This window comes from Lithobates pipiens, unplaced genomic scaffold (genome assembly GCF_037356315.1).
Source record: "Lithobates pipiens isolate NorthernLeopardFrog02 unplaced genomic scaffold, aLitPip1_a1.2 Scaffold_8, whole genome shotgun sequence".
NCBI classification, from domain to species: Eukaryota; Metazoa; Chordata; class Amphibia; order Anura; family Ranidae; genus Lithobates; species Lithobates pipiens.
In genome coordinates, this window is record NW_027507903.1 from 539,132,895 (window position 1) to 539,150,367 (window position 17,473).

Sequence of the window (17,473 nt, forward strand, 5' to 3'; positions counted from 1 at the left end):
AAAGAGCAGGGAGGAAGCAGACATGTTGTGGGCGGAAGGGGTCTGTGCCGCCCATGGAGGGGGTGTCCTCCTTCTCCTCCTCCTCTGCTCCCTGACAGTCACTGCCCCTCCACTCCGTCCCCCTCCAATCTATCCCCCCTACACGCTATCTCCATCCAGAGCGGGGATGACTATCATCAATAATCCCTTGTGTTGGATTCAATATGAACTCATGTAATATTTTCTGGGATCCATACATTGGCTCTCATTCCCAATAATACAGTGTCATGGATAACAGGATGCCCTCCCCTGGCTGGAATGTAGCCAGTTAAACCTCTATTGTGACTTTAGCTTAGAGGCTCCCATCTATCTATGAGAGCTACTCTGCATGACAATGCTGACTCCGATATGTCTGTGAGAATCAAAGACGAACCTAACTGACAGAGATAATGTAGGTGGGGCACCAGAGATCAAATCCCAAGATTTGACCCCAGTCGATGTAATTGCAATTCATGGACAGACACTGCCCCCCAGAGGCCAATTATGGCAAGACAGTCAGAAATATTATGGCAAGACAATCAGGAAGTAACCTGGGGGAGGAGACGCCCCAGAGACACTGTGATTCGTCCACAAGCAAAGTTGGGCAGGCAATGGGATGCGGTGTGGGTGAGGTGTGTTTGTCGAAAGGGAATGTTTCAAACAGAGCTTCCTCTCTTTATTCCATCACGAGCACAGCCAGAGGACGTGCTAAGTATATTACTTGTATTGTGTTCTGATTGTATGCTATGTAACTTTTTAACTCCTTTTAATACATGTTAGCTTTCTTATTTCCTTGGGAAATAAATGAGATTTGATTAATCTTAAACCGCGTTAATACATAGATGATATAATAATAGTCATTAGTATTATATTGCTTTCTTCACCTCGTATGACACATCAGGAATCTCCCATTGTGTATAGTATACTAGATGTCCCGCCCCCCCCCCCGCTGTTATTGGCACAGTGAGCTGCCAATCATAATGATGGCAGGTATGGGGCATCAGCATCAAGGGATTACTGATGATAATCATCCTCGCTCTGCACTGGTGTTCCCCAACATGCTGGTCCTATGGTGGCCCTATGTTGGTCCCTGACATGCTGGTCATATGGTGGCCCTATGGTGGTCCCTGATAAGCAGCACTGGTGATCCCTGACATGGTGGTCCCTGAAAAGCAGCACTGGTGATCCCTTACATGGCGGTCCCTAACATTCGGCACTGGTGGACACTGATAAGCTGCACTGGTTTGCATTTATATTACATTTGTAAATTTTATTTAAATGTATTTATTAAATAAATATTATATTAATATGCATTTATATTAAAATGCTTTGTATTTATAAGGCTGTAACCTATCATACCGTGTGTTATGTATGGCTTACTGGCTGCAGAATGAGAGGTGTGATTTATGTTGAAGTGGGTGCGTTTCCATTTACATATAAAAGCCTAATGTACCCTCCCACATTCACTCCCAGCCCAAGGATTCATGGGAAATGTAGGCTGATTATAGTTAGAGACAGAAGAGGATATGATGCAATCGTTTTTCTACGAAATCCTCCCTGCCAGAAAAGATGCTGCATTTTTTGAATCACAGAGCTGAAAATTCAATCAGTCATATCTCTTAAACGGTAAGAAATTTCACAAATGTAATAACCGTTTAGTGTTTTGTGTGTGAGGGGGTGTACTAATGGGGGATTTTTTGAAAATCCTGGAGTTCTGCTTTAAGTCTAAAAAAACAAAGGCAGGCAGGCTCTTTATTACAGAAGAGACATGCAATGGGTTCCCTAAGAACTGAAAGTTTTCAAGGGTTCCTCCATGTTATAAAACAGTTTAGAAAGGCTGGTGTGAATGGTAGAGTTTCCCGATCTTGGCTTAACCACTTGACCTCCGGAAGATTTTACCGATTTGGGGGAGGTGATTTGACTGGGAAATCAAAGATAGTGTTCCTGCTTAGCAGAAACACAGGATCAATGCCTTCCCTTCTGACAGAACGGCAATCTGCCTTGTTTACATGGGTAGATTGTCATTCTGCCTGTGTATTATCTAATCGGTGGGTGCCGGCAAACATCAAGTCCTTGGTAACCATTGCTGGGCTCCCACTGTGTGTGATCACAGCAGTAGTGGGTAGCCGGTGGTGTGTGCGCACGCCCAAGACCCGGAAGTGTCAGATCACGTACTAAGTACATGATCTGGCACAGAGAGGCCGTCCTGCTGCAGTATATGTATGGTAGGTGGTCGGCAACTGGTTAACCAGAAGGATTTACCCTTTAATGACCAGGCCATTTTTTTGTGATACGGCACTGCGTCGCTTTAACTGACAATTGCGCTGTCATGCAACGATGTACCCAAACAAAATTTATGTCCTTTTTTCCCCAACAGAGCTTTCTTTTGGTGATATTTGATCACCTCTGCGGTTTTTATTTTTTGCGCTAGAAACAAAAAATTAGCACCAATTTTGAAAAAAAAAAAAGCAATATTTTTTACTTTTTGCTATAATAAATATCCCCCCCCCCAAAAAAAATACAAAATGTCTTCCTCAGATTAGGCCAATATGTAGTATTCTACATATTTTTGGTAAAAAAAATAAAATAAAAAAAGTGCAATAAGCGTATATTGATTGGTTTGTGCATAAGTTATAGTGTCTACAAAATAGGGGATCGATTTATGGCATTATCTTTTTTTTTAAATTTTTTACTAGTAATGGCGGTGATCAGCGACAGACAGATCGGACACTTTTGATACTTTTTTGGGACCAATGACATTTATACAACGATCAGTGCTATAAAAATGTACTAATTACTGTATAAATGGCACCATCAGGGAAGGGGTTAACACAAGGGGGCGAATAAGGGGTTAAATATGTTCCCTGGGAGGTGTTTCTAACTGTGGAGTGAGTGGACCGACTGGAGGAGGAGTGAGATCGCTAGAAACAGAAGATCACTCTCTGCTCTCCTGTCAGAATGGGGATCTGTTTCACATTGACAGATCCCTGCCCTGCACGTGCCCAGTGGCGTCACTGGGGTTGGCGTCACCCGGTGCGAAAAAAATTGTGTCAGCCCCCCCACCAACTATAGTCCCCCTTCAGTACATACCCACACCTCAGTACAGAAACTCCCACCTCCGTGCAGACCCCCCATCGGTACAGAGACCCACACCTCAGTACAGACACCCCCACCTCAGTACAGACACCCCCAGCATTACAGACACCCCCTTCAGTGCAGACCCCCCCCCTCACTGCAGACTCCCCAACAGTACAGATACTCCCCCTTAGTGCAGACCCCCCAGTGTAGACCCCTCCAGTAGTACAGACACCCCCCAGTGCAGACACCCCCCTCCATGCACACCCCCTTGCATACACCCCAGTGGAGACCCCCCCAGCAGTACAGACACCCCCTCTGTGCAGACCCCCCAGTGCAGAAACTCCCAGCAGTACAGACACCCCCCCTTACAGACCTCAGAACAGCAGATAATCATACGCACACCACGTTGTGTGTCCCTCGAGCTCGGGCTCCTCCTCCTCTGTGGATATAAACCGAGAGGAGGGGGAGGCGGGTTTGTTCTGCTCCGCTGAGGGACACAGCCGCGGCGCGGTACACAATGCAGCAGGCGGTGTTGGCGGTGCCACTACCCACGGGTGTCACCCCTCTGGTGGGCATCACCCAGGTGCATCCCGCACCCGCCTAGCAATGCCACTGCACGTGCCTACTGTATCTATTGCATAAACTCACATACAGCTATGGCGAATTGCGCAATAGAGCCAACCTGCTGCAATGTTAGGGTGGCTGGTTGGCAAGTGGTTAAAGGTCTATAGTCTATAGTCGGTATTGTACTATCTGTTGCTAGCAGCAGCTCCTGCAGCTGCATTTTTGTCACTTGGGTATCCTGTGCAACAAAACACTCTCCTCTTAAGTTTAATGTATTCTAAAGAAGAAAACTCTTTACATTCTGTAGAAGGCTTTTAGTTACACATTTGGCCCAGTGAATTGCAAAATATGGCATTTGACATGCATGAATTAAGTTTCCAGGTCATTATTAATGCAAGATGTAGCAAGTGTCTACAGTTGCTAATGGGTTGCTGCACTAGTACAGTGACAGTGTATAGTGTTAGAACTGATCACTGTATTAGCATCACTTTTGATATTGATGAATATAAAGTGCATATAGTAAAAAATGTCAATACGTACAATTTTTTCACCATCTTCTATTAGTCTCTAGGAAGATCTAATGCTTTTAATAATTATGCTGACACAGCACATGTATTTTCACTTAACCCCGAGTATCCTCTCTGTACTGACACATGAACTTCTAAGGTCATAATCGGCTGGAACGGAACTGCGGTAAAGCAGAATCCCATGTGTTTAGCTCATACTTAAAGGGAAACTGACATTAATCAGTCATAAGTAATGTATTGTAGACTATTTTTCTGTGTTTTCTGATGTACATTTGCATGAATTCAATTCTTAGGAGATATAAAACTGCACAGAATATTTACTGCAAATATATGTATGCAACCCCTTAAGTATGCAGGTACCCAGGTATGCCGTTATGTCAGTACCTAGGTATGCAAACATGCAGATACAAGTATTCTTGCCAATCCTGCATTTATGTATGCAGTTGAAGGCCAATAAGCACATATGTATGTATCCCAAGGTAAATAAGCACATATGTATGTATCCCAAGATAAATAAGCACATACGCATGTATCCTTAGGCAAACAAGCATATCTGCATGTAGTCCTAGGCAGAATTTATGATTTCTTAGCTGTTTTTCAGAGAATATGAATGAAAGAAAAGTTTTTGTTTTCACTCATGGTTAGTGTTTGGCTGAAGCCATTTATTATCAATAAACTGTGTTTATTCGTTTAAAAAAATAATCACAACAGAAACTACCCAAATGACCCTGATCAAAAGTTTATATACCCTAGTTCTTAATACCGTGGATTGCCCCCTTTAACATCAATGACAGCTTGAAGTCTTTTGTGGTATTTGTGGATGAGGCTCTTTATCTTCTCAGATGGTAAAGCTGCCCATTTCTCTTGGCAAAAAGCCTCCAGTTCCTGTAAATTCTTGGGCTGTCTTGCATGAACTGCACGTTTGAGATCTCTCCAGAGTGGCTCGAGTGGTTATCTTTTAATAGCCATTCAAACCCGTTTGTGTCAACTTGTGTGCATGTTATCAGGCCAAAATCACCAGGGTATGTAAACTTTTGATCAGGGTCATTTGGGTAGTTTCTGTTGCGATTATGATTTTAAAAGCGTAAACACAGTTGATTGATAATAAATGGCTTCAGCCAAACACTAACCATGAGCAAAAAATGTTTTTGTGTTCTCATTCATATTCTCTGAAACATGGGCAAATCATAAGTTTACATACCCTGGCAGAATTTATGAGCACAACTGTATGCACGTAGTCCTAGACAAATAAGTGTATATATATATATATATATATATATATATATATATACACATATACACACACACACATACAGTATATGTATATATATATCACACACACACACACAGCTTAATGTAAATAAACATATACAGCACAAATAAAAACATGCCAGCATGTGTTTAACCACTTGCTTACTGGGCACTTAAACCCCCCTCAGTCCCAGACCAATTTTCAGCTTTCAGCGCTGATGCACTTTGAGTGACAATTACGCGGTCATACAACACTGTACCCAAATGAAATTTTTATCATTTTTTTCCCACAAATAGAGCTTTCTTTTGGTGGTATTTAGTTACAGCTCAGAGTTTTATTTTTTGCTAAACAAACAAAAAAAGATGCAAAAAAAAAAAAAAAAAAAATCATGTTTTAATAGTTTGTTATAAAATTTTGCAAACGGGTCATTTTTCTCCTTCATTGAAGTGCGCTGATTAGGCGGCACTGATAGGCTGCATTGGTGGGCACTGATGGGCTGCATTGGTGGGCACTGATGGGCTGCATTGGTGGGCACTGATGGGCTGCACTGGTGGGCACTGATAGGCATAGTTAAGGCGGCACTAATAGGCACAGATAAGGCGGCACCGATGGGCACAGATAAGGCGGCACTGATGGGCAAAGATGGGCACAGATAAGATGGCACGGATGGGTGGCACGGATAAGTGGCACGGATGGGTGGCACGGATGGGCACTGATAGGTACCACAGATAGATGGGACTGATGGGCACTGATAGGTGGCACTGATAGGTGGCTCTGATAGGTGGCACTGCTGGGCACTGATGGGCGGCACTGCTGGGCACTGATGGGCGGCACTGGGGTGCAGCACCTTTGAGGCAGATTTTGGGTGGCACTGTGGGTGGCACTGTGGGTGGCACTGTGGGCACTGCTGGGTGGCACTGTGGGCACTGCTGGGTGGCACTGTGGGCACTATGGGCACTGCTGGGTGGCACTGACAGGGGGGCACTTACTTTATTTCAGGATGGCACTGCGGGTGGCAGGTGGGCACTGGCAGGGGGCAGGTGTCCGCTTTTATTGCTGGCCGTGATCGGGACTGATGTCCCGAACACGGCCGCCGGCGATCGGCTTTTTTTTTTTCTCCTCGCGCTGTCAGCGCGAGGAGGAATACTAGCCGATTACCGGCTCCGTTTTATCACATGATCAGCTGTCATTGGCTGACAGCTGATCACGTGATAAGGGGTCGGGATCGACCCCTTACACGGATCGGTGATCAGGCGAGTCTCACGGACTCGCCGATCACAGAGCGCGCCGCGCGCGCCCCTCAGGGGGCGCGCAGGCCGCTCGTAACCGGGACGACGTCAATAGACGTAGTCCCGGCAATCTAGGTCCGCGCTAATGCCGTCATTCGGCAATAGCGCGGATCCCAAGTGGTTAAGCAACATGCATTTTTGGAAGCATGTGCTTATACAACTATGCATTTAGTCAAAACATGAAAGCGTGAGTCCTTGTAAACATGCATTCATACAATACGTGTCCATGGAAACATGTTTTTACGCAACAAGCAAGCATGCGTTTATGAAATGTGTTTATGCAACATTACGCAACACACATCTATGCAGACATGTATAAAACATGCATCTTTATGCACATGTATCCTTATGTGAACATGTATAACCATGTATATTTATGCAAACATGTATATACATGCATCCTTATGCAACCATGTATCTTTATGCAAACGTATATTTATGCGAACATGAATCCTTATGCAATCATCTTTATGCAAACAAGTATTAACATGCATTTTTATGCAACCATGTATCCTTATGCAATCATGCATAACATGTATCTTTAGCAACCGTGCATTTCAGCAATCGTGCGTTCCAGCAACTGTACATTTAAGCAACCATGCATTTAGCTAGTTTGCAAGCATGCACCTGCTTAACTGCAGTTGGCCCCATACTAGTCCTGCAGGATTTAGCCAAAGGTATAAGCATCCAATGCAGCCTTTATGCTGTTTTCAGAATAGCAAAAAAAATACCAAATGCATACTATACTGGAGAAAGAATTGTCCACACAGTTCTCCCATAGTAAGTGCTCACACTTTGTTAGTATCCATGGGCTGCTGCTATGTCTCCAGAGGCCCTGCTAAACCTGTTGCCACATGGCATCATGGCCACCCTTGCACTTCCTGTCTATATAAAAAATAAGCCATTCCTGATGCATGACTCTGAACATAACAGGAATCCAATCTTCACCCATCACGGCGAGCTTTGTCATAAAAGACCTTTAAAGACTGGGTCCCCGTTAATGTGAGGTCCACTCCCCTGGACCTGTATAGCACCCTGTAGGAAAGCATCTTGGTCAGAACAAACACTGCATAGGGCTCCATTACCCAGGGTCCAGCGCCATAAGGCTGCATTACAGGCAAAACCTTGTGGAATTTTCTCTCCTTCCAATGAGGCCAGGTAGCATCCATTTTGGCTGATAGCTTTTTTCGAATTAATCCGATTGAAGTACATGATTCTTAATAGAACTGTCCAGACCTCCAAGTATGCTCCAAGAGCACATGCATCAGTGACCACCACATTACGGACACTGACGAGAAAACTGATGTGCTTACTGTGAAGGAGGGGTTATATAGGGGAGGACTTCCTGTTTGATTGATTCACAAGTCTACATTCACCTATAGGTGGCGTATAACCCAAGTAGTTATTATAATAACTGGCTTTGTGTCCTGTGATGTACGATAAAGAAATTAAAGACTGCTGGCACTTACGGTTCACCTGCTGCAAGATTGTGTCAACATTTGGACTTCTTTGCACTATTTGGACCTTTTTGCCCTGTTTGGATTTAAGCACATACATCACTGTATGTTGTTAACACTGTGTAATAGCTTAAAGTGAATTGGGCACATAATGTGTTTAGTATTTAAAGGGACAGTGCCCCTCATGGTGTTGCAGCACAAAACATTGCCCACAACTCATATGAGCCATGTTCTGTGATGCCGTAATTTTAATCAAAACTCCAGTTGTCGTGCACTTCTCACCACATCCCCAGGTCTTTTTTGTTCTTCTAAACCCATATACATGCCGTTTTCCCAAAATGTTCAAGCTGGTGACCATGAGAGCACCCTCTTCTGTCTCAGCAGTTAAAGGGAGTGTGCATACACGGCCATGCTCAGATCTGTGTTTCCCCATGCATTTGTGTACAGCGTCTATCCCCAAACCTTTGCGTTCCTGGAAACACACCATTACTTTTTTTTACCCAAGCATGGCTTTGACTTGTATTGGCAGCTGTAAGCAACACGTGCGGGTCCCTGGACACTAGAAAGTCCTGGGGATTTTACGCCTTAGCACACAGGCAGCCTCCTGGTTTACTTATCCTTTATACTGCAAGTTTGAAAGACCGAGTCAGATACAGTGCCCCCTCTACTGGTTAAACATAGAAATAAAACATAATACAACAAAAATTATGCAATGGGCCTAAAAAACGCATTCAAAAATATGAGCAAGTCATACAAAAAATTACTTTACGGTAAACACTTCCAATAATATACTGTATAAAAATATGTGTTCAGTGGAACTACACAAAGGGTCCTTTCACATGGGCGGTCCAATCATGTCCACCTGTCATTTTTTCAGGTGGACCTGATTGGACGCCCTATTCACCCCTATGGAGCGGCAGATGTCAGCGATGACATGTCTACTGACACCCGCCGCTATCCGATCCAATCCTGTTTGCCAAATCCAGACGGATGGTGACCCTATTTTCCTTCTGTCTGGAGGACTGGATAAGATTGGGTGAAAACGGTCCACCTGTTTTCCCCATAGGGGAGAGCAGGACTCTGTCAGTATCCACTCTGCACAATGAGCGGAGACGGACCTGTCACCTGCCTGCTCAGTGGGGATCAACGTGCCTCCAGGTCTGGGGCACGCGACCATGCCATCATCCCACTCCCGATGTATATTATACACAGTGGGAGCTGATCAGCAGGTACCATGGAAACTATGTCCGCCGGCACCTGCCGACCCTTCAGTAAAGTGGGAGAACGGCGGTCTGCCTGTTTAAACAAGGCAGATCGCTGTTCTGTCAGTACAGAGGGCATGGATCTTGTGCCTTATGCCTTTCCCTAGTACAAGCACTATCCCCACAGTAAGAAAACAACAGCTAGGCACACAGTTAACCCTTTGATCGCCCCTGATGTTTAACCCCTTCCCCGCCAGTGTCATTAGTACAGTGACAGTGCATATTATTTAGCACTGATCACTGTATTAGTGTCACTGGTCCCCAAAAAGTTTTCAAAAGGGTCAGTGTCCAATTTATCCGCTGCAGTCCTGCTATAAGTTGCTGATTACTAGTAAAAAATAAATAAAAATATCACAGTATGTAGATGCTATAACTTTTGCACAAACCAATCAATATACACTTACTGGGATTTTTTTTTACCAAAAAAATAAATTAAAAAAGCTGTATTTGTGGGTAAAAAAAAAAAAGGACATAAATCTTATTTGGGTACAGTGATGCATGCCCAGGCAATTGTCAATTAAAGTAACGCAGTGCCTTATCGCAAAATGGCCTGTTATAAAGGGGGGGGGTAAATCTTCCTGAGGGCAAGTGGTTAAGCTTTGAAAAAAAAAAACCTGGAAGCCGATTTCTATGCAGAGCTGCACTAGATTTTGTACTTTTAGTAAATCAACCCATGACATTGTCTCTTTAATGCGAGATTCATACTCCATAATGAGTGAAAACAGGAGGAAAAAGAAGGTTTTGTAAGACATTTTATTCTGGGAATGTGTACAAAGCTGCATTCATTTAAAGTAACATGCACAGATTCACTATTGCACATGCACATATTACATAGCATCATGTTACTATGTCCATGTCCTACAGATCACATACAGAAAGTATTCCAAAATAATTTTACATTTAATTAAAACTCCATAACATTGTTCAAAAAATATTTTCCAGCTTTATGTTAAAAGCTCCTTTATAACTTAAAATCTGGTCCCAATCCCTTTACCCCCAACAGCTATTTTTATAAAGTGCTTTTCTCTCATCTGCACCATATAGTGACAGCTTACATTCTGATTGGTGGATTTAGGCTACATTTTATTTATCACAAATTAAAAAAATTACACATTGATAAACGACATTTCTGGCACAAGGGACACTACTGGAAATGTCCTACATTGAGCAGACGACAAGCATATGGTATAAAGCTGGAGAAATAAATCAGATAGCGATTTTGTCTGCAATAACGAATCAGGTGTTCAATTTCACTTTGTAAATTAAACAAGTCCTATGAACTTTCATTTAGAAATTTTAGGAGAACTGAAATGTAATAAGCCCAACTTATTCCATTTTTGGCTTTACGTCACCTTCCAGCGGCAGGAAAGGAAATGACAGTTGAAAGGAGAACATAAAAAAATACAGCATATTTGTAACAATAAAGCACATCCATTCCATTGACTGAAACACACTTAAAAATGACTGCTGGAATCTGATTGGTTGCTGTTAGTAAATACTCTGTTTTCCTTGAATCTTTTTTTCAGGCTTCCTGCCAAAAGAAGAACTGTTCTTGTTGTCCACTAACACCAATCAAATTATTTTCTTCATTTCCCCAGTCTTCTCCAGTAGAAACTCTTTCAACAGACTGGACACGCATACACAATTATTTTTGGGCAACTGTGCCCAACTTTTGAATGATCAAAATGGAAAAACCCGCCACTATCTAAAAAAAACAAAAAAACAAAAAAGAAAATGGAAGCCACTGCCAAACGTTGGCCACATAGCTGGAGAACTCCCATCTTTTTCCTCACTGCTCAACAGACACAGAACAGATTGTCGATTCTTACCCAGCACAGAAATACAAATCATGTTTGTTGATAGCAGTACACATGATTTTTCACAGATTTTAGCAAAAGAGTTGCATGTGGGAGGGCACAAAAGAAAAAAAATGGCTGCCCTAGAGAATTTGGCAATGTGTCATCAATATGGGAAAATGTTTTAGTGCTTCCCAAAAATTAAATCCAGACATAACTCAGCCTCTAAAAAACTTTAAAGGATTTAAAAGTAAGCTTAGTAGATTTCAGCCTTAGAAAGGGGTTTTCCAAGATACAACATGGAAATTCCCTTCAGCTGGGCTCCATGCACACCAATGGTGCCCAAGCTCGACTCAAACTGATCTAAGATAGAGGTCCTCAGCTTCTGGACATTGCTCACTGGCTGAAGGCTTTTTCTATGTTTCAGTAGAAAACAGAGGAACTGTTGCTGAATAATTTCACAAAGTTACAAATGATAGTAGTGCAGTAGGTAGGTGAGAAGGATGGTTTACAAATGATAGTAGTGCAGTAGGTAGGTGAGATGGATAGTTTACAAATGAAAGTAGTGCAATAGGTGGGTGTGAAGGTTGTTTTACACAGATCTTTAACAGGAAGAGAGCAGCCAAAATACAGCGGTACCATTATAGCACACTGACTCTGCTGTATAGAAATATCAAGCAACATTGTGAGTCCTGCCTTAGTTCTTCCCTTGGACTACACAACCCTCCATAAGGGGGAGGTATTCTGATGTCCAGCAGGGGAGAACTAAGGCAGGACTGACAATACTGCCCGATATTTCGGTGCAGCAAAGCAGTGTTGCTGGCTTAAGCCAGAGGCTAGGAGCTCACTGGATTTCTGGTGGGCTCGTCAGGTATTTTGTATGTACTTGCAGCACTAGGAAACAAGACATGAGGGAAAGTGCATGTATTAGGAGGTATACAAAATATATATATTTCTGTTCCTGATTTTCCACTTTTAGCTCCTGAAATTCGCATCTCTCAGTTAATTTACACTTACTTTTCACACACACTTGCTCAGGCCTACAGTGTTATTGAGTACATTTGGGCCCCTACAACAGCAAATAGAACAAACATTTATTCAAACATTCAAGGTTTTCATCAACCCCCAGTTTTACTTTTCTTAAGGGACCTATTAAGTCCACTATAAAGAGGGCTTGCAAGGCAATTCATTTTTTTTAATTGTGCAAAACAGACAAGCCTAAGAGTACATCTACTTGTAAGTTATATTACATTTAAAGAAGAACTCTGGGAATGCTAGATCCCTCGACCAGGGCACAGGCCATAATGATTTCACCTTAGCTGAGATAGCTTTGCATTGCAAGTTGAAGAGCCAGCAAACTTTTACTGCTTGTGCAGTGCTCTCCATTTAGCCAGAATTCGTTGTTGGCTCCACAGAAGTCTACACAGATTTTCACAGCAACAGGCTAGCTGTAAATATGAGTTCCAGCTTGGGATAAAGATAACTAGGCTGCAATGCACATCGCTACCCTCATTGTGCCCAGATTTAGACATCTGACTCATTCTTGAAGATCTTATTTAACTGGTAGACTTTGTCTTGACTACTGATTTTCCATCTGGACCTGCATTGTTACTCAAATCAAGTCCAAGGTAGGCTTAGGATATTTATACACCAAGCCTAATTATTACAGAAATATACAAAAAACGTGCATCAGTCCTGATAGCATATATATAGCTAAATAATCACCCAAAGAACAAAAAGTACCAGAACCGATTGGCAGACTTGTAAAGTTTGGCTAAAGTTTTGGCCAATTCCCATTTCCTGCTCATCTCTTGACTAGAGTTAAGTAAGAGTTACTCAAAGCTTAAGGGGTCACTACCTAACATACAATGAACTGTATATTGGCATAGCAGGTGAAAAGAGGAATTCTAAGGATTCCATCTTTCCTGCACAGTTGATCAAAAGCTCTCATAGGTAGCTCCGTTTATCAGACTGGTCATATACCAACATGGACAGCATTATACTTCTCCAGCATTGACCCTCAACATTTAGCTGGGCCATAAATGGGCTCATTTTTAATAAGATCTGAAAACGATTTATCTTTAAACATCTTGATATGAAAGGAATGATCTTTAGTGAACCAACAAGAACAACAATTTGTGATCACTTTATGTAACTTGTTTTTAATTATCTGCACTGTCAACAGAGCCAGACATCTTAGATTACTGCTGGCTATTCATAACTTCATATACACACAACTGGCACCACATTGCATGCATTGACATGTCTTAAAAACTGCCCACAGAGAATGATTTGCAGGACAATCATTTTTATCGACATCCGCTAATAACAAGCTGCATGACCTGTCCTCACTTAAAATAAATTTTTGGCTCCTTTGCGCAAAACAGGTAAATGTGTTCTGCACTAAAGCATGACATCATCAGTTACCATGTGAAATGCACGTTTAGGTACACTGCACGTATGTAGGTATGTGCGGCTAGTGTGACTGAGGCTTACGCTGCACTTGCTTTTTTGTAATGACAGGTTTGCTTTATTGAAGCTGTGCCACCCCGCTTTGTACATATGCTGTACAGAAGAGGGGGCACCTAGCTAAAACCCTAGACACAGAAGAGTGGGCACCTAGCTGATACACTAGATGCAGAAGAGAGAGCACCTAGCTGATACCCTAGTGTACTGTGTCCTTAAGCTTACATTCCGTCTGTTATAGGATTCTTAACTACAGATCTCACAAATGCCTATTGCTTAGAGCTTACAGACAAGAGAACTTGGGTAGCTTAGAATTAGAGTTCAGTAAAATGAAACAGTACCACCTCCACCAATCACCTTTTCAGTGGTTTGTGCCATTCTGTAACAGGAAGCAAGGGAAGTGTTGCCATCTACAACCCTCTACCTGAATGGCTTGGCTACAGCATGCACCATACCCCAGGAATGCCAGCAGACATGGTAGTATGACATGCATGGCCACTGGTTAATGTATTGTAAATGGCCTCAGTATTACTATTCACTGCTTGATCCATCACCACCACTCTCATATTAGCCTTGCTGCCTACACTATTAGCTTAGCTACTGATCTCCAGCTTCTATATTATATGCTGGCATCCTTGCTGTTTTCTTTGTGCCTAAGTGTTTCCATACTGGAATCAGCCTGGGTGATATGCCCTGAGTATATAACGTTAGTCACGTCAGACGTGATCTGCAGCTTAGGTTTTACATGTGGTACACATGAGCTATAAACTAGGCTCTATTTAAGCAGTACACAAATGGTGCTTTTTTATCTGCAGTCCACATTCCTGGCAGTTACACCCAATGCACAACATGGATGGCGCGTGGCTTACATAGCCAACATTGGTGATCACATACACCTTCATGCCTCCAGCATGCTCAGAGGTGGCTTCAAATGAGACGGTCCTCCTGCACCTGTTGCTCACACACCCCGGTGAAACACATCCCCCCAGCCTGTCCGTTACTGCCCTCATGGCTGGAGATCCGCTGCTCCGAGGAGTGCTGGGCCCAGATTTCCAGGGGTAGATCTTTAGGCAAAGGGCGCTCTTTGATATATGCCTCCAGCTGGCGTAAAAGATCTTTAGGCCTTCTCTTGGCAAATGTCTCAAGTTCTGCAATAGAGAAAAATAGATGAAATTATGATATTTTCTGTATGTACAGTCATGGCCAAAAATATTGGCACCCCTGCATTTCTGTCAGATAATGCACCACTTCACCCAGAAAAGTGTTGCAATAACAAATGTTTAGGCATTCTCATGTTTATTGCTTTTTTTTTGTATTGGTACGGCACAAAAAAGTGGAGAAACAAAAGGCCAAATCTGACACATTCCATGCAAAACTCCAAAAATGGACTGGACAAAAATTATTGGCACCTTCTCAAAATGTAAGAAATAATTGCATTCCAAGTTTGTGATGCTCCTGTAATTTGTAATTAAGCTCACATGTATCAAGTAACAAGTGCTGACAATATATAAAATCACACTGGCAACCAGTTAAAATGGTGAAAAATTGACTCAACCTTTCTGTTGTGTGTCTGTGTGCCACACGGAGCATGTAGAGGAGAAAGAGCAGCAAAGAATTGTCTGAGTATTTGAGAACAAAAATTGTGGAAAAGCATTGACAATCTCAAGGTTACAAGTTCATCTCCAGAGCTCTTAATGTTCCTGTGTCCACTGTGCGCAACATTGTCAAGAAGTTTACAGCCCATGGCACTGTAGCTAATCTCCCTGGACGTGGATGAAAGAGAACAATTGCAATGAAGGACTGTTAGAATGGTGGATAAAGAACATTGATCAACTTCCAGACAAACTCAAGCTGACCTTCAGGCACAGGGTACAACTGTGTCAGGTGACATTATATGTCGCCATTTGAATGAAAAGGGATGCTATGGTAGGAGACCCAAGAGAACCCCCACTGCTGACACAAAACATGAAAAAGCCAGATTGGAGTTTGCCAAAAAACTTACCCGAGGAACCCAAAATCCTTTTGGGAGAATGTGCTGTGGACAGATGAAACAAAATGACAGCTTTTTGGTAAAGCCCATCATTCTACTGTTTTCAGAAAAATAAATGAGGCTTTTCAAGAAAAGAATACAGTCAAACATGGTGGAGGTCCACTGATGTGTTGGGATTGCTTTGCTGCTTCGGGTACTGGATGTCTTGGCCGTGTGCAAGAGATTATAAAATCTAAAGATTACCAAAGAATTCTGGGGTGCAATATTGGGACCCACTGTCAGAAAGTGGGGTCTCCATCAGTGGTCATGGGACTGAAAGCAGGACAATGACCCAAAGCACCCAGAAATGGTTTAGGACAAAGCACCCGAGAGTACTAAACTGGTCAGCAATGAGTCCAGATCTAAATCCCATGGAGCACCCATGGAGAAGTCTCAAAAACAGCAGTTGGGAAAAGGAACCCTTCCAATCTGGGAGACCTGGAACAGTTGAAAAGAAGAGTGGTCCAAAATTCCAGTAGAGGTGTAAGAAACTCATTGATGGTTACAATTGAATTGAAGCAATTGATTTGAGTTATTTTTTCCAAGGGGTGTGCTACCAAACATTACAAATCAAGGGTCTCAATTTTGTCCAGGCAATTTTTGGAGTTTTGCATGGAATGTGTCAAGTTTGGCTTTTTGTTTCTCCACTTTTTTGTGTCATACCAATACAAACAAATGAAAAACACGAGAATGCCTAAACATTTGTAATTTCAACAATTTTCTTGGTGAAGTGGTGCATTATCCGACAGAAATGCAGGTGTGTCATTATTATTGGCCATGACTGTATGTTACATATACAGCAATGATATGGAGGATGAGCATGTGCGACACCATTTACATAATCTGGCTTTTTATTTGGAGAACCTAATATACTGTAATATAAACAGTGTTTTTTCAGTGCTGATATATGAGTCAGAAGATGTAACCATGTGTAAGCTCCATGTCAGAGGTTACAAAGAATAGAATGACTTCCTCCTAATTCTCAAAGTCCTAAAATAGGAATGAGTACATTTGGATAGGATAAGGGTCAGGGTAGGGGTTAATTTAACCACGTGCCTACCAGGCCAATTCTGACATTTCTTGCCTACATGTAAAAATCATACATTTTTTGCTTGAAAATTACATATAATTAGGGTTAGGGTTAACCCTAACCCTAATGGCAGTTGTTGCAACTTTTTATCTTGCACAGTATTTGCGCAGCAATTTTTCTAATGCGTTTTTTTGGGGGAAAAAAAAGTTATATGCTTAAAAAAAAAACACAACACACCAGTAAAGTTAGCCCATTTTTTTTTTTGCAAAATGTGAAAAATGATGTTACGCCGAGTAAATAGATACCCAACATGTCACCCTTCAAAACTGCACACGCTCGTGGAATGACGCCAAACTTCAGTACTTAAAAATCCCCATAGGTGACACTTTAAATTTTTTTACTGGTTACATGTTTTGAGTTACAGAGTTGGTCTAGGGCTAGAATTATTGCTTTATTATTAATCCTTGATAGGGTCTCCTTTTTACGTCAGCCTTCCTCTCTAACTGAGCCAAGACATACAATCAAGGCTGGAAATGCACACATTTTAAAATGACAGAAAGTGATGTATACATTTTGATACCAAAGAGATTGCTCTTGGTTTCAACAAAATGGTGGCCTCCAGCAAAAAGAATAAGGAGCAATGCTGAAGGCAATTTACAGCACACATTTTGGTAGCATAATTATTAATGTAGAATGTAAGTTCTT

General features: G+C 42.2%; 1 protein-coding gene across 1 annotated transcript in view; it reads right to left on the reverse strand.

Annotated features, from left to right (window-relative positions):
* Positions 1 to 10,186: 10,186 nt before the first annotated feature.
* The window catches only part of ELMOD3 (ELMO domain containing 3), a 50,488-nt gene continuing 43,201 nt past the window's right edge, over positions 10,187 to 17,473 (reverse strand). The window contains exon 13 of the mRNA XM_077469688.1: positions 10,187 to 14,857. Within this exon, the coding sequence (XP_077325814.1) occupies positions 14,637 to 14,857 (221 nt within the window). The 3' untranslated portion in view covers positions 10,187 to 14,636. The remainder of the gene's footprint in view (positions 14,858 to 17,473) is intronic.